The sequence below is a fragment of the Dicentrarchus labrax genome, unplaced genomic scaffold, assembly GCF_905237075.1.
Source record: "Dicentrarchus labrax unplaced genomic scaffold, dlabrax2021, whole genome shotgun sequence".
Taxonomy (NCBI): domain Eukaryota; kingdom Metazoa; phylum Chordata; class Actinopteri; family Moronidae; genus Dicentrarchus; species Dicentrarchus labrax.
The window spans coordinates 29739816-29765125 of NW_026136715.1; the positions used below are offsets into that span (position 1 = coordinate 29739816).

The following is a 25310-nucleotide window of genomic DNA, read 5'->3' on the forward strand; positions in this document are numbered from 1 at the left end:
AAAGGCATGGACTTAAACGCAAGGCATATGCTGATGTTGGGGAAGTCATAGAACTCATCATTCACGCAATAACGCGTGGGCACGAGATAGTTATTGCGTGGCCACGAGATACTAATGTGTGACCACGCATTTTTTTTTTCCTTTTATCCAACGTCACCAGTAAGAATTACTCAGAAATACAGGGGAAAAAAATTTCAGAGAAACAGGAAACGAATTACTCAGAAAAACTGGGAAAAAAAAAACTTTTGTCAGAAAAACAGAAAAAGATTATTCAAAAAAACAAACCAAAAACCGGAGGTTTTTTTTTTTCAAGTGAATGCAATACGCTTCCGTATTCCATAGATGCACCAGCATGATCCTTTGAGAGTTGGTGAGGACATGATAAAGGCACATCCAGCAGATGGCGGTAATGCAGCTGCAAACACTCAAATTAAAGCAGAAGAAGATCACGATATAGAGGAACTATTGATCACCATGTCGGCGTAGAAGGAAGACAGAAGTCAGAACAACCGTTCTGTTCTGAAACGGAGTCTTTAAAATGGCCGGCGAGGAGGAGAGGGGGGTGGTCCGTGTCAAAGTCAAGGTAGGATGATTGAGGTTAGAGTAACAAATAGTCTGCCAATGTCTGCTAGTTAGTTAGCTAGCAAACCCGTTATCCTGTTTATTGAATTACCTGCTTGATGTTTCCTAGCTGTCTGTCAAATATACATTGTAGTGCTACACGTCGACAAAATAAAACAGCGTGTTTATAGAGAGTGAGTCTCTACCGTGGCTATCCGCCTATTGATCCATTTTGTTTATCGACAGCTTTGTGTGTTGTCGCTGGTTGCGGTCAATGACAGCTGGAGGTGCTGCCTCCTGTCACGTTTTTCGGACCGACTCTAACAGCGAGTTCGAGCTGGCACTATCTAACAGTCAACTATCAAACCATTATCGATATCCAGACTTACGCTACACTTTTCCTTGAAGCAGTGAAGCCTCACAGACTTGAGCTGACGTCACCTGCCGGATCGTGCGTGCGCGTCTTCACGGACCAGCACTCCGTGACGTCACATATTAACTGAAGTTGGCATTTCAGTGGCCTTTTACTCTAGGAAACTCATATGCCTATATTATTTGATGAATTTGCTAGACTCTATGTTGCAAAATTATAAAAAGAAATTGGTCAAAAATCAGTTAGATCAGATTTTAAATGGACTTGACAATATGTTTGAAGAGATGTTGACATAATTAACGGATTTATGTACTAGACACAATAGGAAATGTAGATATGGACATAAATAAGAAACGATGTGTATGTAAGTTTCTGTTCTTGTTTTATGTATGCATGTATGTGGATATATGTAGATATGTGTGCCTAGGTATATATGTAGATATGCATGTGTATGTGGTTGTTTGTATTCCTTACCATAGAACTCTGGAGATACAGGGGAAAAAAATGGAGTGAAGAGCTTCCCATGTTCGACTATATATAGTTAATTATGCCCTACTGTTTAAAAAAAAAAAAAAACTTTGGAAGGGCAACATTTGGATAAATGGAGAATAGAAAGTCTCAAAAATATGTTGTGTAACTTTATCAGTAGTTCAGATGTAACTGTGTGAGACAATATGTAAGAATGTATTCGCCAAAAAAATAAAAATAAATTAAAAAAAATAAATGAGTCAAATCAAATGAGAATATAATTTTTAAAAAACCATAAAGCAAGCTCCACAGATTGCTTTCTAAATAGCTCTGTGTATTGTGTAGGTTACTCACTGAATAAACACATTCATAAACACACTTCCATTCAGGTGATGGATTAATTTATAATACTGCAAATGCAACAGAATGAAAGGATGAATATCTATGTATCATTTTACAAATGAGCAATTATACGCAAACAAGTTAAAGATCCAGGGTGTAACAATTAACAGGATTTCTTTAGGAGGCAAAATTTTAATATAATATTCATATGTATTTGTTTGTTTACGTTATTGTATAATCACCTGAATATAGAAATTGTTGTGTTTTTGTTACCTTGGCTTGGAATGAGCCAGACAGTGTATAGAGAGATGTGCTGCAAGCTGCACATTAACTTAATGTTACTGTTATTGACTGACATCAAACTTTGAGAGAACACAAGTTTCCCTGAGTCCTCTTCCCGCAATTCTTTCTTGTTTTTTTTCTTCTTTTTGTGACCAGAAAGATAGTTCCACCATATCCTCCCAATGTAAGAGTCTCTGACTGACCCTGTGACAAGTTCTGATGCGTTGCACTGCACTGTCACTGACACAGCCTCACACTGGCTAAGGAGTGCAAGTTTGGCCCTCAGCTGCCAGGGCAGCTGATATGCCATAATAAACAACTCAGTTAATAACCACCATGGTTATTATAATGCTTAATAGCCTATAGAGAGCTGGATTTACAATTATTTTATTTTATTTTTTTATGTTCGGACTGGGAACATGGGAGTTTCAGTCTGCAACTACACTTCTAGATGCCACTAAATTCTACATGCTGGACCTTTTTTTTAAGCAAAAACAAAATTAGCAATATTTGTTTTACAAACAGCATATGATGAGATAGTTATTTTAAATGTAGTTTTGTATACGTTTTCCGTACCCTAAAATATAGTGATACTGGAAAATATATTTTTAATATCACAATAATTATTTCAGCTACACCTACAAGCTATTATAAACAGTTTATAAGCATGTATCATGTAGTACGTTTAGACAAGTACAATCCCAGCATGCAACCTAAAATGGCTCACAATGGAATTGGAAAAACATTTAAAAAATTGGACAATGGGGCAATAGCTTTGATGGCAGCCCATGGCGCCGGTGAGGTCAGCAGCCGTCGTACCTGCTCCGACTCTTTCCTTGTATATAGTGCTTTTTGCTTTAATTTTTAATTTATTTAGTCCACCTACCCTGTGTCATATCACTTATGACAGACAGACACTCTCAAACATTGGATTACAGTACTCAAACTTTTTTATACGACCACTTTCTTCCGACCCTGCGTGGCCCCCAGACATCCTGCGCCAGGGAGCCGACACAAACAAAGGAGGACGCTGGAGCCCCAGGTCAAGCAGAAGGCTTCGGGGGGGGGGGGAAGAGCGGACGTAAGAGAAAGGCTGAGGCGAAGAGCACACCACACGCCACTGCCTAGTATTTTGCTAGCCAATGTCCAGTCACTGGAGAACAAGCTGGACGAACTCCGGGCCAGGATACAGTAACAAAGGGACATACGGGACTGTAACATCATCTGCCTCACAGAGACATGGCTGACTCCTCTCGTACCGGACTTCGCCATTCAACCTGCGGAGTTCCTTACAGTTCACCACACGGACAGAATGAGTGAGTCAGGGAAATCAAAGGGAGGTTGAGTGTGCCTTATGGTTAATAACAACTGGTGTGACAGTAGGAACATTGTCCCTCTCAAACACTCATGCTCGCCTAACCTGGAGCTCCTAACTGTAAAATGCTGTCCCCACTACCTGCCCCGTGAGTTTACTTCAGTCATCATCAGCGCCGTCTATATTCCACCCCAGGCGGCCACGGACGCACTATCTGAGTTACATGAGGCGATTTCCACCCTTCAGGCTAGCCAGCGTGAAGCGGCCCTCATTGTAGCCGGGGACTTTAACAGTGCTAACTTGAAAAAGGTGATACCGGAGTTTACTCAACACATCGACTGCCCCAGAGGAGTAAGGACCCTAGACCACTGCTATTCTCCATTTAAAGAAGGCTACAAAGCGAAACCTCTCCCCCCCTTTGGAAAGTTGGATCACGCAGCTGTTTTTCTCATGCCTAAATACAAACAAAGGCTGAGGCAGGAACCCCCTGCAGTGAGAGAAGTGATGCGGTGGACCGATCAATCAGAGGCCACCCTGCAGGGTGCGCTGGATTCAGCCGACTGGGACATGTTTCACAGCAGTGCGGGTGGAGACATCGAGGAGTTTACAGATGCGGTTGTGGGATTTATCGGAAAAGTTGTGGATGATACCACGCCAAGGAGGACCATCAGGACTTTTCCCAACCAGAAGCTATGCGTGGATAGATCTGTCCGCGACGCTCTGCGTTCCCGGAGCGCTGCCTATAGCTCGGGACTCGCCACTGGGAACATGGAGGAATACAAGCCGGCCTCTTACAGTGTCCGCAGAGCGGTGAAAGAGGCTAAACACCGCTACGGCCAAAGACTGGAGAAACTGATGGAACAGTCTGATTCCAGGGGACTGTGGCAGGGACTATGCACCATCACGGTTTACAAAGCAGCACACACCCCCCCGGTGAGTGTTGACGCTTCGCTGGCTGACGAACTCAACAACTTTTTTGCGCGCTTTGAGTCAGGGGAGGACACACCCGCCGTGACGGAGCGTGACGTGAGGAGGGTGTTTAAAAGTGTGAACACCAGGAAAGCGGCTGGACCAGACGGGATTAGTGGACGTGTCCTCAAAACCTGCGCTGATCAGCTGGTACCTCCGTTTACAGTGATATTCAACCTCTCACTCAGACAGTGTGTGATTCCAACCTGCTTTAAGAAATCCATAATAGTCCCTGTCCCAAAGAAACCACACCCCAGCAGTTCCAATGACTTCAGGCCCATAGCCCTCACATTAGGGGTGGGCGATATGGGCAAAAAATAATATCTCAATATTTTTTGGGATTTTGGCGATAACGATAATCAGTCGATATCCTTTAAAATGTGATTAGAATTGTCTGAGCTGGACTTGTGTCCACCAAACGCATTTGCAGCGCTGAGAGCGCTCAAAAACTCATTTTCCGAGCGCCCAGCGGTGTTAAAAGTTGAACAGATTTCAACTTGAAGCGCTCTGAGCGCTGCGCTAAAAAAAACCCGTCTCCGCTGACATCTTTTTACCGCTGAAGGCGCTTAGCGCTCTGAACGCTGAAGCCCATAGGACCCACGTCTCGGCACTAAATCATCTGACGTACCGGTAGCTTCAGGGACTAGAGGTGCTTGCATTTTCTCTCTATCATCACAACGCGCTGCTAAACTGTTGCAAGGAGGATGCTAGCAAGAGGTCACGTGATCACGTCATGTGATCACGTAGGCCCACTAGTTGTGTGACTGAATCCGGCCATGCTGTAGAGAGCGCTGCTGCACCGTGTATTAATGGATGTGAGGAGTTTCCGCGGGCGTTTCATTGTTTTTGTCGAAGTAATTTAAATACTCAATAATGGAAATTATCGTCACATCGTCAAAACAACAATGACGATATTATCGCAAACGATATATATATCGCCCACCTCTACCTCACATCTGTGGTGATTAAATGTTTGATCGAGACATTTATCACCTCTACACTGCCCACCACCCTGGATCCACTACAGTTTGCATACCGGCCGGACAGATGACGCCTCCTCCACAAGACCCTTTCCCATGTGGACACTGGTAAGGGAAACTATGTGAGAGTGCTGTTTGTTGACTACAGCTCAGCATTTAATACCATAGTCCCCTCCAGACTGGCCTCCAAACTGCTTGACCTGGGTCTGGACTCCTCCCTGTGCAGGTGGATCTACAGCTTCCTGACTGGCAGACCACAGGTGGTCTGAGTGGGTCACTACACTTCAGCCCCCCTGACTCTCAACACTGGATCCCCCCAGGGTTGTGTGCTCAGCCCTCTGCTGTATTCGCTGTACACACAGGACTGCGTGGCCACGTCAGACTCCAACATCATCATCAAGTTTGCTGACGACACCGCTGTTGTAGGACTAATCTCCCACGAGGATGAGACAGCCTACAGGAGGGAAGTCTCCCACCTGGAGGACTGGTGTCGGGAGAACCACCTCCTGCTGAACGTCAGCAAAACTGAGGAACTGATTGTGGACTTCAGCAGGAAACAGCAGAGGGACTTCCATCCACTCACTATCTGTGGCTCTGAGGTGGAAAGAGTGGACAATTTCAGATACCTGGGCGTGACCATCTCACAGGACCTGTCATGGACTCATCACCTGAACACCATTGTGAAGAAAGCTAGACAGCATCTCTACCTCCTCAGACGCCTCAAAGACTTTTAGCTCCCTCTCAAGGTGCTTAGGAACTTTTACACCTGTACCATCGAGAGCATCTTGTGTGGGAGCATCATCACCTGGATGGGAAACTGCACCAGGCAGGACTTCATGGCCCTCAAAAGGGTGGTCCGTTCTGCAGAGCGGACCATCAGAACCCCTCTCCCCAACCTGCAGGACATTTACACCAAATGTTGCAGGTTAAGGGCGAAGAAGATCCTCAAACAGCCCAGTCACCCCAGACACGCTTTCTTCTCTCTACTGCCATCAGGTCGGCGTTTCCGATGCCTGAGGACAAAGACTGAGAGGCTGAAGAAGAGTTTCTATCCACCAGCCATCCGCCTGCTCAACTCTGAGCCTTAACTGGACTTAAAAAAAAAACACACTGCACCACTGTACTTTACTCACATAGCTGCTTTCAATACTGTAAATGTGTGTGTGTGTGTGTGTGTGTATATATACGAGCTACCCCCCTCTAAGTTTTACACTTGGAGTCTACAGTCTATATTTTATATGTTATATTACAGTCTATATTTTATTTTATTTTTTTCTTAGTTTTATATTTACACTTATATTGTTTACCTTGTGTGTTATGTGCAATCACTACTGTTTTACTGTAGTAGTATTATGTTTTTCTTTACTACTGGCTGCAGGTACAAAGAATGCATTTCACTGTGCATTGTACTATGTAAAACTGTGCATGTGACAAATAAAACCTTATCTTATCTAAAATATGAATTTTGCTAACATTTTGTGATATTTCCAAAATTATTTAATGACTTGCTTAACTTATTTTCCTTACTTTAATTTTCCGATCCAGTATCGGTATCTGGACATATACCAGCATAATTCACGGATCGGAATTTCACGATCCAACCTGCGGAGATATCCGATATCCATGAGCCATGTCTACACTTTAACGTTGTCTGCTGAAATGACTCCACAAGTGATTCCTGCCGGCTGGTCTGCTAGCTGGCTGCAAACTTGATGCAAAATGGATTTCCTGAACGGAGGCGCGGCTCAATGAGACAGAGTTATGAGACACGCCCCCGCTCAGGAAATCCATTCCACAGTTTGCAGCCAGCTAGCAAAGCTGTGATTCAGAGAGGCGGAAGCTCCCTCGAGTCGTACAACACTATGAACGCAATCAAACATTTAAAAAAGCACCACACGAAAGAGCACGAGGATTTTTGCATACATACGTACATATCATACTTGCCTGTTGAGAGGAGTTTATTTCAGCCTCATATAAAATCAACAATAATGATAATAATATTAAAGCAAACAGAGCTCTGGTATCGGAATAGTATCGGTATCGGCAGATATCCAAATTCAGGTATCGGGATCGGATCAGAAGTGAAAAAATGTGGATCGGTGCATCCCTAGTTATTACACAGTACTGTATTGGTATATTGTTTTTATATTATACCATAGTATTAATTCCACGTTTTTCCCACAGCATGTATTTTTTTTTCTTTTTCTTTTTACATTTGTCAATGGTGATACTACTGATTAAAGAGATTGTGATGTAATGCTTTTCAGAAATGTGATGGGGTTCTTCCAGTGGAGTTTCGCTCCTTTGCTGTGGATCCTCAGATAACATCACTGGAGGTGCTGCAGCACATACTTATCAGAGCCTTTGATTTGAATGGGTAAGAGTGATCGCCCCGTTAAAACTATTATACAAAGAAAGGCTGTCAGAGTTGGTCTTATGTATGTATGTTATGTATGCCAGCATTTTTTTTTTTTTTTTGTTCATCTTTCTAACTAGAAAGCGGAATTTTGGGATCAGTTACCTGTCTCGAGATCGGAGTGGTGCTGAAATGTATATGTCTCTGGTGTCTGACTGGGATTTGGACGTTGCATTTGTCAGTGCAGCCAAACCGTATCTACAGCTCAAGATGGACATAAAACCTTCAGAAGACAGTAAGAGGACTTTATATATTACAGAGAATATAAAGTGTAGAATTGTGCCAAATGTGGCATCTACAGAAAATTTACATTTTGTGAAATGGACCTAAACTTAACATACAATGTGTAGTTTCTGTTTTATTAAACAAATTTTGTGAAATTTCCTTCAGTAGGGAGTATAAAAAATAAATGAGATGATTGTTTCATCTAGTACATTTTGTTCAACTGCAGGTCCTGTTATGGAGGATTGGGACATCATAAGCCCAAAAGATGTGATTGGCACTGAACAACTTCTTGCAGACAGGACCAGGTCTTTGGCATCTGCAGCTCTTCCCTTTACCCAGTCGCTATTGTCACAGGTACCTCCACCTTCTTTAATCTTTCTCACGCATTCACTTTTACTTTTTACTGTCTGTGCGTCAGGGTTTTTGCTGATGCACTTGTTTCACTTGTGTTCAGGTGGGCCGAACTCTGTCCAAAGTCCAGCAGGCCTTCAGCTGGTCTTATGGGGAGGAGATCAAGCCTTTCAAGCCCCCTCTGACTGATGCTGAATTTCACAGTTACCTCAATGGACAAGGCCAGTTGACACGACCTGAAGAACTCAGACTGCGTATCTACCATGGTGGTGTGGAGCCCTCACTGCGCAAGGTGTAACATCTGTGTTCTATTCGCATTACATTCCAATCCCATGCTCTGCAGACTCCAAATATACAGGGTTGGGTATCAGTTACATTTTTATTATTATTATTATTATTATTATTATTATTAGGGCATGAACACTGACCGTGCAAAGGCCCTGTTGTATCCATAGGAATTTTTCTTGTTATTTTAATATCAAATGAACATTTTTGGAGGCTTTCCCATGCTTGAAAACTCATGAAACGTGGCGCACATGTCAGTCGTGGCGAAAAAAATTCGGTATTTTCTGACTATGAGCACTCCCGCCGATAGGGGGGACAAAAGGATCTGTTGTCCCGGGCCCAGGGTGGGGCGGGGGGGGCAGAACTGGGCCCTCATTAAATTATGGAATAATTTAAAAAAACATTTTTAATGTAATATTTGAGTTACATAAAAGCTTTTTATTTGTTTTCTTCCTAATTGTCCTTGAAATAGTGGTTAAGAACCCCCCCCCCCCCCCCCAAATGGTTTGGCCACAGATCAAGATTTGATGTTATCATTTGATTTGAAGTTCAGTACGCTCAAAATGTCCGGTCAGCACAAGTCCGGTGCTCAAGTCACAGTGGAGCGGGAGGGGGCGCTGCCCCGTCGGAGAGTCTGAGCAGGATGGATCAGAGACTGATCACACACTTAATTTCAGCGATCCTGCATTATGGCTAACTAGAATGACCGACTCTGATAGAGTGAACCTCTATCCTACCTACGTGTGATGGCAAAACGAACGCCTTTCTCAGAGAGGGCAAAGGAATTGCCAGCAGATGCAGAGGGCAGGGAATTCCCAAACTATTTGACATATTCTGAATCCCACAATGTAAGGGAAAAATTCGATAGGGACTGGATAGTATATAGCAGTTCAAAGAAGGCCTTATTTTGCCTACCACGCTTGCTGTTCTCCTTTTGAGGTAGAGAAAAATCCAACTAGTGCACTAAATTCCATAGATGGGATGATCTTATATTGAATATAAAATACAGAAATTACAGCACAAATACACTAGATGAGCCAGACAATGGACATTTTCTTAGCATAATTGAGCTGTTGGCAAAGTATGACAGTATCCTAAATGACCATTTACAAAACATTAGAGAGCACCAGCAAAGAGGGAGATCTCGCATTGGAAAAATGGCTCCTCGGGGTCCCATAAACTGTACCACCTGGGGCCGCTTTCACTGATATGCATAAAAATAAGCACACGCGTAGATCTTATCCAGGCGTACAGAAAAATCCAGTGGGAGCCATATCCCAAACCCAACAGGAAGTCGGCCATTTTGGATTTAGCTGTCATTTCTGGCGATGTTGTATTTTAACTCCTATGGAATAATCTGCTCGACTTCACATTTGGACACAGCCATCTAAAGACATTCACAATTAAAAGTTGTGCTATTTGTGACTTTTTGTCAGAGGGCGTGCCCATGGCATGGTGCCAAGTTTTGATGTTTGGCCATGAAACAGGAAGTTGTCATAACTTTTCTGACATGGTCCCGCCCTGAACACGACTATGTGATAATATACAGTAATATTCATAGTGCCACCTAGTGGTGAAAGGAAATGTCCCGATTTGTACTTTCATGTACTACTCCTAGCAGGTTGATCAGATTTGAATGCATTACTCCTAGGAAATTTATCGGATAAACTTCAAAATTGGTCAGTACAGTCCAAAAATATTGCTGCTTAAAAGTTGTGCTATTTGTGACTGTATGTTGAAGGGTGTTTCTGTGTCGAAGTCGGCCATTTTGAATTTTGCGGCCATTTTTGGCCTTTTTTCTCGTTTTATTTGAACAAACTCCTCCTTTTTAATTTATCGGAAAAACTTCAAAATGGTTTCAGATGATCTTGGAGGTGAAGATGCTGGATGTGGAGGTCCTGGGCTGGTGTGGTTACACGTGGTCAGAGGTTGTGAGGCCGGTTGGATGTACTGCCAAATTCTCTGAAACGCCTTTGGAGACAGCTTATGGTAGAGAAATGAACATTCAGTTCACGGCCAACAGCTCTGGTGGACATTCCTGCAGTCAGCATGCCAATTGCACGCTCCCTCAAAACTTGCGACATTTTTTTGTGCTGTGTGATGCAACTGCACGTTTTCGAGTGGCCTTTTATTGTGGCCAGTCTAAGGCACACCTGTGCAATACCCATGCTGTCTGATCAGCATCTTGATATGCCACACCTGTGAGGTGGATGGATTATCTCGGCAAAGGAGAAGTGCTCACTAACACAGATTTTGACAGATTTGTGAACAATATTTGAGAGAAATAGGCCTTTTGTGTACATGGAGAAAGTCTTAGATCTTTGAGTTCAGCTCATGATGAATGGGGGCAAAAACAAAAGTGTTGCGTTTATAATTTTGTTTAGTGTATTTTGCTTGTCAATTCTGGTTCTTGTTGAATCCTATTATTCTTGGCATAGTATTTCAGCAATAAAAGAAACCAAAATATGTACCACCTTTTAATTTCAGCAGACTTAGTTCCCTCTGTCCCCCAAAGAAAAAAAACAGCCCGAGTTTCTTCCTGTGTGTCCTGCACACACAAAATGTGACAATTTAAATTCTATAAGCTAATTAGGTATTGCCTACTTGTATTAGGTTGTTTGGCGATACCTCCTGAACGTCTACCCCGATGGACTGAGTGGACAGGAAAGAATGGACTACATGAAGAGGAAGACAAGGGAGTATGACCAGCTGAAGAGAGAGTGGACGGCCCAGGTCAGCAACGAGGACCTTGAATTTATACGTGGGAATGTTCTTAAAGACGTCCTCAGGACAGACCGGGCTCATCCATACTATGCAGGCTCAGAAGACAGTCCACATTTGACTGCCCTCACAGACCTGCTCACCACATTTGCTGTCACTCATCCACAGGTGTGTACTGCTCTTCAATCAGTTGGCTTATACCTGTGTTGGAGTTTGATGGCAATTTATCTAATCTATCTCTGCTAAATGAATCATGCTTTGAATCTGTTAATGTAGCGGTTTTCAAACTGTCAGGAAAGGGGAGTCGCAGAGGGAGAGAAGTGAGGCAAACCGTGTGTAAAGCCTTGGACACACCACATGACTTTCAAAGTCATCAGATCTCTGTACTGTTCACACCACACAACCTTCTGTCTTGTAATTTGAAGTTGTGGTTTACACACTATGTTACTGATCAGCAACAAAATCAGGGCTAAAACCATGTAGACCATAGGTATAGTGGTAATAGACATTTTAAAGCAGAAATGTTACAGATTATGACTTTAAGCATAACCGAAAATATACCTGTCTTACACCCTGTCACATAGGCTGCCTGAAAAGCTCAAGGTGTCTATGGCGTGTGACTGCTACATCTGGCACGCTCACAGTGTTCACACATTGAAAAGGACTTTTAAACTGTACTGAATATATGTGTGTGAGAGTGTGCGTGATTAGTACAAGCAAGTACTGAGATGGAATGTTATCCCAGTGTGCCCCTAAAGTAATAAGCAAAAACAACAAAAATGGCAGTAATAATGAATACTGCCTTGTTGAGTTACCATAAAATCACCGTACGTGAAATTCCTTTACCGTGACAACCCGCATTGAGAGTGGGTTTCTATATCTGTTATTTTAGAATTGGTTTGCCCAATGATTATAACTGTGTACCACAAGGGGTTTGTTGGTTGGTTGTACGCACATTCTCAGGCAAAAAGAGAAAATGGTTAAATCAGATTCTATACTTCGAAATGAGTGTATATGTGTTAAATGAGACCCCTGGTTAACCACTGAATTAAACCCTATTCATAAAAGTATGCTTATATTTCTACATGATTCAGAATTCAGCTTTTCTCTGTAAACTGCAGACTGTAACTTTGTGTGGGTGTGTTGTTTTTCAGATATCCTACTGTCAAGGCATGAGTGATATCGCCTCCCCTATACTTGCGGTAATGGACAATGAGGCACATGCCTTCATTTGCTTTTGTGGCATTATGAAACGGCTGGAGGGTAACTTCCGGCCAGATGGGCAGCTCATGTCTATTAAGTTCCAGCATCTTAAGATGCTTCTGCAGTACTCGGATCCTGAATTTTACTCTTACCTGGTGTCCCGAGGAGCTGATGACCTCTTCTTCTGTTACCGCTGGCTGCTTCTGGAACTCAAGCGAGAGTTTGCGTTTGATGATGCTTTGAGGATGCTCGAGGTTACCTGGAGCTCACTGCCCCCGGATCCTCCTGAAACCGAGGTGGAGCTCCTGGGGCCACCACTGGAGACAGATGAAACAATGTCCTGCAAGGACAAGACAGTTGAGAATTGCCACAGAGATGATAGGGAACAAAAAGAAAAGCAGCGTAGACGACACATGCTGAGGCCTTCAAGAGAAGAATCAGTTGTGAGCAGGAATGCTGTCATAGAACAAAAAGATGTAAGTGCTGGAAAGGGAAGCGAGGGCACTGGATGTGATATTCTTCAAGTGACCATGGAAAAGGCAGATTTGCAGGCTCCTCCTTTAGAGAGGCAAACTAGTTTCGGAGAGTTTAAATACTATACTGCCCGAAATGAAGATAGCTTTGAAATGGAGGATACTGAACAGCCACAGGGCTTGGTGGCTTTAAAATCAGTAACAAGTGTCCCAAGGCGCCGGTCTACAGTTGACAGTGAGGAGGACCCGGGTGAGAGAACACCTCTCATAAAAAACTGTGACAATGCTTTCTCTCCAATGTCATCATCTCCTCTCTTTCCTATTGGCCTACCAATCTGGAAAACTGGCCATTGTGTCTCTCCCACATCTTCAGCGTCACCCTCCAGCTGGCCAGGTGCTTCTCCAGACTCTCCTCCACAAACCTCTTCTCCATCCCCATCCACAAACAATGGAAGAAATGCCTTTCCAAGAACAATCTCAAAAGCACTGACCTCATCTGCCCAAGTGCTCAGCAGTACAGGAATTAACTCGCCCACAACCCCCACCATAAAAACATCTGTCGCATCTCCCTCCCACAATCGATCCCTATTATCTTCACCCATTTTGTTTGGAAGAGGCCCCTCACTGTCTGGCAGCCGGTCATACTCCAGCAATCTTCCTTCACCTGGCAACAAATCTCCCAGCACCACAGCTAACACACCCAGTTCTTCAAAAGCTGAGACCACCAGCATCAAACCATGTTCCCTGCCGCCTCCCCAAGAGTTCGGCAAAGGAAATCCCTTCATGCTGTTCCTGTGTCTATCCATCCTGTTGGAGCACCGAGACCACATCATCAAGAACAGTTTGGATTACAATGAGCTAGCCATGCACTTTGACCGCCTTGTGCGGCGCCACAACCTGAGCAGGGTGCTGCAGCGAGCAAAGGCCTTATTTGCAGACTACTTGCAGAGTGAAGTCTGGGACTCAGAAGAAGGGGATGAGGTTAGCTCAGACTCCCCAACAGCAGCCACTGCTGCTCAACACTCCCCTTCTTCTACCATCTCTGCTAGGCCCATTTTCAGCCCTTTAGCATCACCTCGGTCGTCATCTCCAAACTCGACCTATAACTTCGCAACCACTATTCCCTCCCCAACAGCTCAAGTTTCTGTTTCTCCCACTTCCTGATTATGTCATGCATCACTTACTTCACATCCTCAGTGAAGTCCTCAGTAGACTGTTGTGGCCCATTGGAGCTGTCAATCGTTTTTTAGACAGCCTCCCACATTTACTTGGGCTATTAATAATATTCTCATTCTGTGTATGCCTCAATACATATATTCCTTGTCTGTAGTCATTGTAATATTATATCATCAACCTTTCAAGTTGTTTGTCTGTTCTTCAAGAGTGGATGAAAGAGCTTAACTTCTCATTGTATCCTCTTATCCTGTGTTATCGATCGTTGCTGTTGCGAAAAATGATCAACCCTGTAATTCAGACAGTTTGGCGGAATAAGTTTTGCCAGGACCAACAAAAGTTAAGCCACTTTGTGCATTTAGCCTGTGTTGCCCCCTTAATTAACTGTTTATAGCTGATGTTATGTCCAATAAGCAACACAAGTGTCTTAACTAAAGCAACCAGTACAAGAGACGAGAGGTAAACTGCAGTGAAATAACTAATAAGATTAGTCGGAGGCTGAGCTGTACACAGTCTGTGTTTATGTTGCTGGTGACCTACAACTAAAATCTGCAACATCACTGGCCTTTTAGGGCAAATAAATGCAGTATAATTCGCACTAACAACACAAGTGAAAAAGGTGAAAATTTACTTTGCCTCTGAACAGACTTTAAACCCCCGAATACATCAGCATTTAAAAGAATGAAATTTTAGACCAAAATCATCATTTCAAAGAAACAGTGGTCAGTTGATTATCTGTGCGGAGCTTTTGCGTAGATTTCATCTTTGACACACATTCGCAAAGTTGACCAATTAAGACTGTATTGACAGTGCTGACCTTTTTGGGAACAGTCTAAAACAGAAGAAGCTGTCATATAAATTGGCTGACATCCAGTGTTGTACCATGCTCTGCCAAAGTAGAAGCTGCTCCACAAAAGAGATTCAGCATGATCAATCATTGCTTTAAATAATTGTATTAACTAATTTCAGGAGGAGACAGAAATTAATTTAAATCGCATTTTCTGCTGTGACTGGCCACTAAAGCTTGAAGCATTCAAGCATTTTGCTCTTCTAGCGATATCCTAGCCCCATTTGTGACCTCAGCACTCTGTGATTCAGACCCAAGCATTCCCTACACAGATTTTTATGGGGAAATCAATGGTGTTTTTTTTCATCAGTTCAAATGGCATATTCAGTGGTATATTTGTAATCTCAAAGCTCAAAATTCAGCATTAAAATCCAGTATTTCCAGAGCGCCAGGCAAGGCTTCACTTTCTGTCTGAACACAATTTGAGAATATAACCCTGATGATATCCTCTGTCTTATCTCAGCCTAAAGATGTTTTGTACAAGTGTTGTTGGTTGGATTTTACCTTTAACTCTTCCCATGTGCTGTTGTATCTGATCTTGGTGGCATAGTAGTATACCCAGAGAGATGGGTCTAAATGCAATAATGTTGCTGTGGCCCGTACATTCCACCACTTCAAGATTCATAGCATTTATGTTTTTGCTGTAGATGAGACTAAATGAATTCATGTTGCCATGAGATTGATAATCTTACAATTTCTTAATGTTGCTTAAATGGCTACTGTAAAAAAGCTTATATGACATGATTTGAATTTTTTCCCAGTGATTTTAAGTGCAGGGTAGGTGGGACATGTGTGACTGAAGTTTTAAACGTGCAACATTAGAAATTTTGGGTTAGTGCAATGATTATGTATCAGTGACATTTACAGTTAGCTAATTAATTCTAACACAGTCACAGATACAGTATATGTTTTTGTTTTGTTTGTTTTTACAACTTTGAATGTGTCTCAGCCAATCACACCTGAGGACTTCTAATACCAGTTGTCTAAAGTCTGACAGCTGCAACAGGTGAAGCTATTTATGTGTCAAGTTATTCACGAAAAAACATTAAAAGGGGTGCACAATTTGGATTGTTTTTCAGCCGATATGATAACTGATAGTTACCTACTTTTCATTGCCTCATCAAGAAATTGTAGTTTATGCACATCTGAGGGTAAGCCAGGTTAAGATGTAGTGAGTAGAGATTGATGACATTCCATAGTTTTGTGGATGCAAATCTGACATCACTGCTGTTAACACAAAAACAAACAGTTCTGAGTCTTCAAATGTAAATTGATTTTTTCCACTCAAGTACATGGAAGAACAAACATTCTTTGGCTTTTATAGACCATAAAGCTTATCGATCAAACTGAGAAATCGCAAGGAGCTCGCGAAGAAAAATGTGTCCTCTGAATCACGTCCAATATGTTGTAATTTTCTGTATGTACTTTTCTCTGGTTATAAATACTCCATCTCATCCATTCTCCTTTTTCCCTTGCTGCCCACTGTCTTGAATTTCATGGAATCAGAATCAAGTGACTGCAAACAAGCTATTATTATAATTGTTATTGTAATAATTCCAATTAATTTTTCGGTCTAACTTCTTATACCTGATTATTGCTACATAGCAAGTTACAATAGGGCAATGCAGCTCGTCATTTCTGTATCAATGACATCATAGGTAATAGTGAAATCTTCTCATATAACAATTTTACACATTAGGAAGATGATGTAGATTGGTGTTGACACACTGTATGTGGTGGATTCAAATTGCAACAGTTGTCAAGTAAGTAATGTACATCTTTATGCCTTTGTGTGATTGGTGATGAGAAGGTAGTAAGTGGCTGTATAATCAATATCTTTATTCTTATGTTGATCATAAATTTGAATATGATGTGATGTCAAATAGGATGTCCAATGTTTTGGCAGAGAAGTGCCTCACTTGGTGGATCAATAGACTTGATTTGTATTTATTTTCTTTTGTGCTCTTAATATCTGTCTTTATTGTGTCATTGTATGGGCTAATTTAAAAGCCGGTTATAGGCTTATAGGTTATATCTGAGTGATATTTAAATTATAGAGTTGGGCCTAAAGATGTATTGTTAACATGTAAATGGACCTATACTTGTATGGCGCCTTTCTAGTCTTCCGACCATTCAAAGCGCTTTTACACTTCGTGCCACATTCACCCTTTCACACACATTCACTGAGTGATGGCAAAGCCCATCGAACAGAGACGTAACACATTCATACACATTCACACACCGATGCACAGCATCGGGAGCAACTTGGGGTTCAGTATCTTGCTCAAGGATACTTCAACATGTGGCAGGAGGAGCCAGGGATCGAACCTTCCGATTAAGGGACGACCCGCTCTGCGTCTGCATCACAGCCGCCCCGTCTGATGTGAGAAAGTGTCGGGCTGCGGCTAGTGAGTTGTAACTAACCCCTCATCCTATGTTACCTTAACTGCGTAATTGAAAGGGCTGAGCTATCCTTAAATGTTCACAAGAAATTCAAATTGCAACACAAGAAAGCCTCCGGTCAGCAACAATATGCTCATGTGGAGCCATAATATAATTTTTAGTTTTTGTGTTTTCAAGGTAAAAAAAATATTCCTATGACTTAGCTTTATTTGGCGTGCACTTTGATATGGATTAAATTAATGCAGATTAAGTGCTGTGCATGGCTCCAGCATTGGAGAGAAAGGGTCCTCTTTCAAACACAGTGTCATGTGATAATAAATCAGTCCTTCCAGGATTTTGTTGGCTTTTTGGGGGGATTGTTGCAGCCAAAAATGCCTGATTTCAAGCTTTTCTAAAAAATTGCGATGTACAGTATGTTGTGATGTGTTTAGGCATTTTTTGCATTTAATTTTTGGGAGAAAGTGAAAATTGCAACAACTAATTAATTAGAAGATATCATAAAATCAAATAATAAAATCACTAGTAGTTTGGACACAGCTCAGCATGTTGCACGGTGGACTGCTGCTATGATTGCTGAAACTCGCAGGAAACTACACTGGTCAAATGTGCGGTGATTGGAAGTCTTGAATTTGCATTAAATTGATGCAATTGCAACTTCCTGGAGGAACTAGTAAAAATATACATCTCCTGATTTATTTAATAGTGACCCCCAGCTCATTATTGATGTTTTAGACCTCAACACGGTTCTGTTGTGTGTGAAAATATGGGGGTATACGGGCACCAGAATGTCAGGGAACATTTTTAAATTGCCCAATTTGTTGTTTGTTTGTTTGTTTACATTTAAGTTATGCTTTGTTTTCAGTGGCCTATACTCAGTAATCTCTATTGCAGAAAGCTAGGCTAAACAGGAAATGTGATAGGGCCACCTCAAATACAGAAATCATTCTTCTGTTTGAAACAGGAACCAAAGTAATTCTTACATCTTCAGAAGACCCTTAGATTTGGTTTCACTTCTTTTTGTATATCGGTATTTAATAGCATATTTAAAAAGAACTGAAGTAACTGGGCTGGCTGGACTATGAGCTGGCAATATGGGCATTTGTAAAAAAAAACAACAAAAAAAATAGTTTATCTCAAATTATATATGTGCACAAAAGTTAGATTTTTTAATCACACAACACACAACAATGTTACTGACTGTATATTGAACACAAATAAATAATCATTGCAACTGTGTTTTTGGTTTGATTGAAGTTACGTGCGAAGCATGACAGGCCAACAAAAGTGTACAATTTGGAGTATGCTATGATATTGAATAATCTGGCATGCTGGCACCTCTCCAGCTTTACTGGAGGGGGGGGAATTGTTAAATAGTTTCACGTCGAAAAACCAGATCAAAACTCTCAACAAGAATTTTTATTTTAAATAAATAAATACATTCAAGTGATTAAACGCTAATTAAAACATACCTATGAATATTGTATTCCATTTCTCCCGGTAAATCCCCCTAAGCGTTGCACACTGGACCTTTAACCACAGCTAGAGCAGAATCCTAATGGTGCATTGCCGTCGACCACCTCTTGGTGGCCGTAATGTATGCGTCAATCTTTAGAAAAAGACGAAGAAGAGGCGTAAGAGCGTCTGTTTCCTGTTCCAGGTCAACACTATCCTTCACAAACAGGCGAAATGTTGACCCGATTGTCACGGTTCGGCCCTGCTTTCCAGCAGTTATTGTCTAATCCACCGGCTCGGTTCGTCTCCCAGTCCAAACCGAGCTCAGGCGCTGGTTCGACCGCTGTGACGGAGCTGCACCCTGCCGGGCAGACGGCTGGACACGGTGAGGTCAGCCAGTATGTCAAGGTGAGCACCTCTCCATGATAGTTGGTTCGGTTTATGTCACTTACACTGACATGCATACAGTTGTTACCTAAGTATACACTAACATAATCATATACGTCATGTAGGGCGTCACTGCTTCTACAAAGTAGACCTGCAGTGAACTTAGTCAGCTAATTTGACTATAGCTAATGTTAGCTAGTTAGAGCTAACACATTTGTATACAGCATTACAGTTTACTCAGGTTACTAAATTCAGTTTTGTTTCTTTTTTGGTTTCTGTTCTTTGACAAGAATCGAAAAGCTACATAAAACACTTGCTAAATGGATTTAAACTTAAATGTAAGAAAACATAATTTATAATTAAGAAGATGGAAATACTAATACTAAGTGCACACATTAGATTAAAACATTGCTAGATAAACAGAGTGGATAGACTAGACAGATGCTGATGTCCCCATGGGGAAATTTGACTTGGACTACAAATCTAGACCCATCAACACACAACACAACAGACAGAAAAGCATTAAAGAGTACACAGAAAGACAATAAAAATAAATAGATTAGATTAAACTTTATACTCTATTCATCCTACAACGGGGGAATTCACTCGTCACAGCAGCAAGTAAGTAATTGGAGTGAAAAAAATAAATACAGATTAAAGACAAAAGCTATGGTGAGTAGTGGTGGTAATTGGAAACAGAAACTATCAGGAGTGGGCTGGTGGGGGTCAGGGGTTGAAGATGGCAGGCTGAGGAGTGGAGGGGGAGCTGACCAGGGGAATTGTGAAGTGGGAGCAGGGTGGGTGAGGGAGGGAGAGGAGGAATAATCAAATCTGTAGAAAAACAGATTCAGTTCATCTGCCCAGTCCTTGCCCCTGCTGGCTTGGTTTCTTCACAATCCTTTTCCATGGCCTGAGATGTTCTGCAGCCCTCTCAAGACATCCCTGGCGTTATTCTGTTTCAGCCATGAGGTGTATGCATCCTTGATGTTTGCATACAATAAGTCCAAAGTTTTATTTTCCCTGGGGTGGCATTATGTATATTACAAATACAAGAATACACACTGTGAGGCATGTACATATATAGATGTATGTGTGTGTATATACACATATGTGTATTTTGACCAAGATAAGGTAAGACTTTATTGATCCCACGTTACAGCAGCTCCATAGAAAGAAACTAAATATCTGAGAATATGGAATATGGAAATGTTCTTGCCTCCTTCTCTAAATATTAGAGATGCACAATAATTATAGTACTTGTTTGGAATATTCCTTTGTCACTATAGTGTATTTTTTTGTCAGGGCACTGACAAACTCGCTGTTAGATCTCCAAGATACGGCTGTGTTCAACCTAATATCACGTATAAGTGGGTACTGTGTCATAGTTTCTTAGCCTGTCAGGGGAGTCTGAATATGAATGTTGCTGTTTTAAACCCAGCTGTCATAGTTTATGTTGTCTGAGCCTGAAAACAACCTTCCTGTCCTGTCCTGATCCAAGGTGGTATAATTAATAAAAAAATGAACACTGAAAACATGGCAGTGAAACCAGTTGAATGTCTGCGCTGCATCGGATGCCAATCACATATAATATGCCCCCCTTTGTGTTTTGTCAGAATCCAGATTACCATGGCTTCTCCAGCGACCCTGTGGTGGATGAGTGGAACATGAGGGTGGGCTTCTTCTTTGGCATCTCTGTGGCTCTTGTAATTGGTGGAACATTTATCCACTATTTACCCGACCATGGGTGAGTTTTAAGTTTTTCATCTTTTCATATCTGCAGTAATTTTTGCGTTTTTGCTGTCAAGTAAGTCTTTCAATGAGCAAAGTCTCATGTAGAGCTGCACAACTGATCGAAATATTATTGAAATAGCATCCAAATTCCCTTGTATTCAGCTCATTTCAGTACAGGATAATTGGGCTGTTGCCAGTTGCCCTCTACTCTAAGCTTTGCATCACACCCCATTTATACCAATGAGGGTAGACTAAGTATTAGAAACAATACAATTCAACGGCAGCCTCTAAAGTTGAATTAACCCATTTCTAAAATGGTTTAAACAAAATCAAAAGCAGTTTATGTTTCAGAGTTAAATTAGTTTAGCTGTTCAGTTTGTATAAATAACAAGTGTCTCATTCAGCCGCTTTTTAAACACAGAAGAAGAAGTTCACCACAGGCAAAGATTACAATAGAAAAACAATATCAGTCAGTGCACAGAGTACAAGTCAAGGTTATCCACTTGTAGGGGCATAACCGTTCAAAAACACAGACATTCAATCTAAACAAAGGATCAGTGTGTAACTCGTGGTGGTGAACCCATGGACAATTATCACTTGCAGAACTCTGCAGTTCTCATCTGTCAACCCCTTGAATACCAACTTTTTTGAGGGCACAAGATTAAAATAAATCAAATCTTTTGGGCCTTTGGGGCTCTGTACCTGTATTCTGGCTTCCCCTGTGGACAAAAGCAGTAGTTTTGTCGTTTTTTGTCGTTGAACTTTTGTGATGTTAATTAAATTATTTTAAGAAATAGACACCAGTTGAATGATATGAAGCGGTAATGATTCTAAATATATCAGAAGATTAGTATAGTATAACACAGCACAGAATAAATAAACAATTCAGCCTCAAGTGGCAAAAATAATGGATGCATTATGGATGTTCCCTCTACACTGACTGCAAAAGCACATTCTTGTTTGTTTATTGAGTTTTATTTATAACTGTACATGTTATGTCTATTTTGTTAGGTCCTGTTTTTTATGCCAAGTCAGTGTTTTTCATTGAGAGCAACGTATTAGTCAGATTCCTTGTATGTGCACATACTGGGCCAATAAAGTGATTCTGATTCTGATTCTGAACATACAGATTAGGTCTCAGCAGAAGAATGCAATGTTTTCAAAGTTGTTTGGGATTTATTGTTAATCTTTAGTCTCAAATATGTCTCTCTTGCTTTGTCTTTTTGTGTGTGTATATGTTTCAGCATGAGGCAGTGGGCCAGAAGGGAGGCAGAGCGTTTGATCGAGCAGAGAGAGAAAGAGGGTCTTCCTCTCATAGAGGAGAACTACTTCGACCCAAACAAGATAGTTCTGCCCACAGCTGGAGAGGCATAGGATGTCCAAAATCCACTCACTGTACTTCATGATTATTGTATTTCACTATAATAGAATAAATTATGTAATTATTATGTGTGGACAATGACTTTTTGAAACAGCAGCTTGGATGTTTCTGAATCATGAATTAAAGGTAAATCTGCAATGATTGAACCCTTTTAATGGCGGCTGACATTGTGGTCAGTACCAAAAGAGAAAAGAGGTTTGATGCCCAATCCTGCAAATAATAACTAACAGTCAATATTCTTCTTGATCCCACTGATTAAAATCCACAAGTAGGAAATTGAATATGTGGTGAAAAATCTACCAAATGCTTTCCACCTATTAAAAAAATATCATGATCTCTGTAATAATCTGCTCAAAATTCTTCCTCATCACTTATTTTACAAAAACTCCCTGCAATTAATGCTCACTATTTGGATTCAATTTGCAGTTTATCAGTTGTTCTCTATTGTTACTGTTATGCATTGAGTATAATATGAAATATCCATAAAAAACCGTCAGTTTATTCAATGATTGAAAAGGAGTCCCTTAAGGAACAAAGTTGGGAACCAGTGATCTAACTGTCACCATTCACAGTCCCGCTGACACTTCAGTGTGTTCATATTCTCTGAGCACCTGAACGCAGCAGAGGGACGTCATCACAGTGCGCATGAGCGGAAATCTGGCGCCAAGTACAGACCCGATTAGAGAATTGAGTAGGCTCTGACTGAAGTAATTAATGGCCACTACAACTACAGCAGTCGACGTTTTACCCGTTTAACAACGTTTCACAGCGTTTATCAGTTAAACCGGCGGGAAGTGCGTAATTTAGAACACTAAGTTGATTAAGGCCGCTGCTGACTTCAGCGAGGAGACACGATGTCTTCACTAACTCTGAACGGAGTGACGGTGAATTTCCCTTTTCCTCCATATGACTGTCAGAAGGACTACATTAGCAAAGTCATTGAATGTCTTCAGAAGGTAAGAAACATGTAACGTTGCTAATGCAAACAAGCTACACAAACAGTGTAATCTGTAAATGCAGACATACATATTAATGGCTGAAAGTCTTACGTATATGCTCCACGAGCTGGAAATATAGACAAATCATTGGTTACAACTCAGGCGGGTCTCTTAATTGGCTCTTTTTACACATGTATTTTGCTAAACTTCTGCCGTGGCAGAAATGTTAATGCGTATGGACATCTGTGTGAGGTTGGGCGTCAGCACCCACTTCTGAAGGCCTGAGTGGGGCTTACGGTGGGGTCAGCTCCGGGGTGCCAGGAGCCAAACCTTGCAAGAAAACCACCTTGGCTTCCCTGTCGTCAGACTGGTCTCCATCTGTCACAGGTCGACTGTATTCACACTGACCTCAGCTAACTCCAGTACTCAGCTTAAGTTAACTAGCTAGCTGCATACTTTAATAACAACCAGATAATATTTTCTCCATGAAATATCATCCACTTTCACCAAATCAGTGAATAAAGTTTAAAGTTGTGTGTTGTACCATTGACAGTATATATAATGTCTGTACAGTAATCCGTGAGGCCCGGTCGCCGTCTGTTTTCATCTAGCATTCCGACAAATTCTTGACTCATTTGTGGTGTGATAAACTGTGAATTAAGTAATTAAGTGCCCTATATATCCGCTACGGGCTGCTGTACCCAGCCCACCTGGTGGTCACTCACAACGCGGAGTGTCTGGTTTTCAAGTCCGTCACGGGGGCAGAAGTTGATCTTTTCCCAACTTTTGATTTACTGAAGACCGTGCTCAATCTATTTGTTTTCAATGTTAGGTAGCCTAAAACATTGTGTCAGTCTTAGGGATGGGTGTATCGATCCTGTGGTATCGGTATATCGATACACTCTACTCATTTGGCATCGATTTCCTTAAACAAATATCGATATCAACTAACAAATAAGAATTGGGGGTGCATGCATTACTTTCAACTGTTTTGGATAGCTTACTTCAATTACTATGTGCCAAGTCACCCCCGTACTTGGCGGCGTATTGAGCTGGCCCGTGTCACGTGACAAGGAAACTATATGAGCGTCTTCAGCTGTCACTGTTATAAAGGCAATAAAAAGCCCCAAAAAAGACCAACTTTTTATTTTTATTCTTCCGGTTATACCATCCTTATGTACAAATACAAAACAGATGAGCCCCATGATTAACAGGTCAGATTTAAAAATCTCTAGCTGGAATACAAGAGGTTTGAATAAATTGGTAAAACTTAAACAAGTATTTAAAAGGATTAAGCAAATTAAATCCAATATCATTTTTCAGGAAACTCACTTGGTACAAAACGACATTAGCAGGGTTGAAAAACGGTGGCCAGAGCAAGTTTATTCTGCTTTCTTTACTTATCATGCCAGGACCCTGGCTCTCATGTGACGTGCTACCGTAAGCGTACTAACTCATATCCGGTTTACTTCCTGCTAGTGATGGGAATTACGGCTCTTTTTAGAGAACCGACTCCTTTGGCTCGGCTCACTAAAAAGAGCCGGCTCTTTCGGCTCCCAAGTGGCTCCTCATTTTTTTTTTTTGCTTAAATTAATTTATTACCAAATTATGTGTAAAATGAATATCTAATGTAAATACATGCATTATATCAAATGTTTAGTATTTATATGGATTAATAAATATACTCAACATGGAATAGAGTGCTACAAAAATAAATTATAAAACACAAAAACAAAGACCCATCTTAATTAGACAAAAAGCTGCTTGATATGAAATGTTTAACTTTGCACAGTGTACACTCTGCCTTTGAACTATCACATTAAAATGTGTCCAAACTTTACTACGTTTCCTGTCACTCATTTTCCTCGCCCTTTCCAGTGTTTAGTCTCTGTCTATGTAGCGCCAAGGTCTCTCGCTCTCACATCTCCCTCCCACCGGTTCACGTGCTCACTGTGCCGTGTGTGTCTGTAACCCCTCCCTCCCCCTCCTGCTCAGTGTAGATACACAGACGCCGCCACACATCTTGACCAATCA

General features: G+C 41.5%; 3 protein-coding genes across 5 annotated transcripts in view; all 3 read left to right on the top strand.

Annotated features, from left to right (window-relative positions):
- The first annotated feature begins 355 nt into the window (after nucleotides 1-355).
- On the top strand, nucleotides 356-18621 carry tbc1d25 (TBC1 domain family, member 25). The gene is made up of 7 exons (XM_051426017.1): nucleotides 356-583; nucleotides 7558-7667; nucleotides 7787-7941; nucleotides 8158-8285; nucleotides 8386-8574; nucleotides 11181-11456; nucleotides 12443-18621. The coding sequence occupies exons 1-7, from the start codon at nucleotides 539-541 to the stop codon at nucleotides 14126-14128; spliced, it is 2589 nt and encodes an 862-aa protein (XP_051281977.1). The 5' UTR covers nucleotides 356-538; the 3' UTR covers nucleotides 14129-18621.
- A 391-nt stretch (nucleotides 18622-19012) lies between these two features.
- Nucleotides 19013-22405, top strand: ndufb11 (NADH:ubiquinone oxidoreductase subunit B11). The gene is made up of 3 exons (XM_051426102.1): nucleotides 19013-19247; nucleotides 20840-20970; nucleotides 22202-22405. The coding sequence occupies exons 1-3, from the start codon at nucleotides 19074-19076 to the stop codon at nucleotides 22329-22331; spliced, it is 435 nt and encodes a 144-aa protein (XP_051282062.1). The 5' UTR covers nucleotides 19013-19073; the 3' UTR covers nucleotides 22332-22405.
- Nucleotides 22406-22893: 488 nt separating this feature from the next.
- rtel1 (regulator of telomere elongation helicase 1) overlaps nucleotides 22894-25310 on the top strand; it is a 50122-nt gene continuing 47705 nt past the window's right edge. The window contains exon 1 of one of the 3 annotated variants that reach the window (XM_051426007.1): nucleotides 22894-23294. In XM_051426007.1, coding sequence (XP_051281967.1) covers nucleotides 23193-23294 — 102 coding nt within the window. In that variant the 5' untranslated portion in view covers nucleotides 22894-23192. The remainder of the gene's footprint in view (nucleotides 23295-25310) is intronic. The other 2 variants (XM_051426006.1, XM_051426005.1) reach the window with 2 other exon arrangements.

Bases quoted from the DNA above. Each gene is read 5' to 3' on its own strand.
- tbc1d25 (XM_051426017.1), top strand. From the start codon at position 539: ATGGCCGGCGAGGAGGAGAGGGGGGTGGTCCGTGTCAAAGTCAAG. The intron at 7,942-8,157 runs GTAAGAGGACTT...GTTCAACTGCAG, and splicing joins CATAAAACCTTCAGAAGACA to GTCCTGTTATGGAGGATTGG. The intron at 8,286-8,385 runs GTACCTCCACCT...ACTTGTGTTCAG, and splicing joins CCCAGTCGCTATTGTCACAG to GTGGGCCGAACTCTGTCCAA.
- ndufb11 (XM_051426102.1), top strand. From the start codon at position 19,074: ATGTTGACCCGATTGTCACGGTTCGGCCCTGCTTTCCAGCAGTTATTG. The intron at 19,248-20,839 runs GTGAGCACCTCT...GTGTTTTGTCAG, and splicing joins AGGTCAGCCAGTATGTCAAG to AATCCAGATTACCATGGCTT. The intron at 20,971-22,201 runs GTGAGTTTTAAG...TATATGTTTCAG, and splicing joins CACTATTTACCCGACCATGG to CATGAGGCAGTGGGCCAGAA.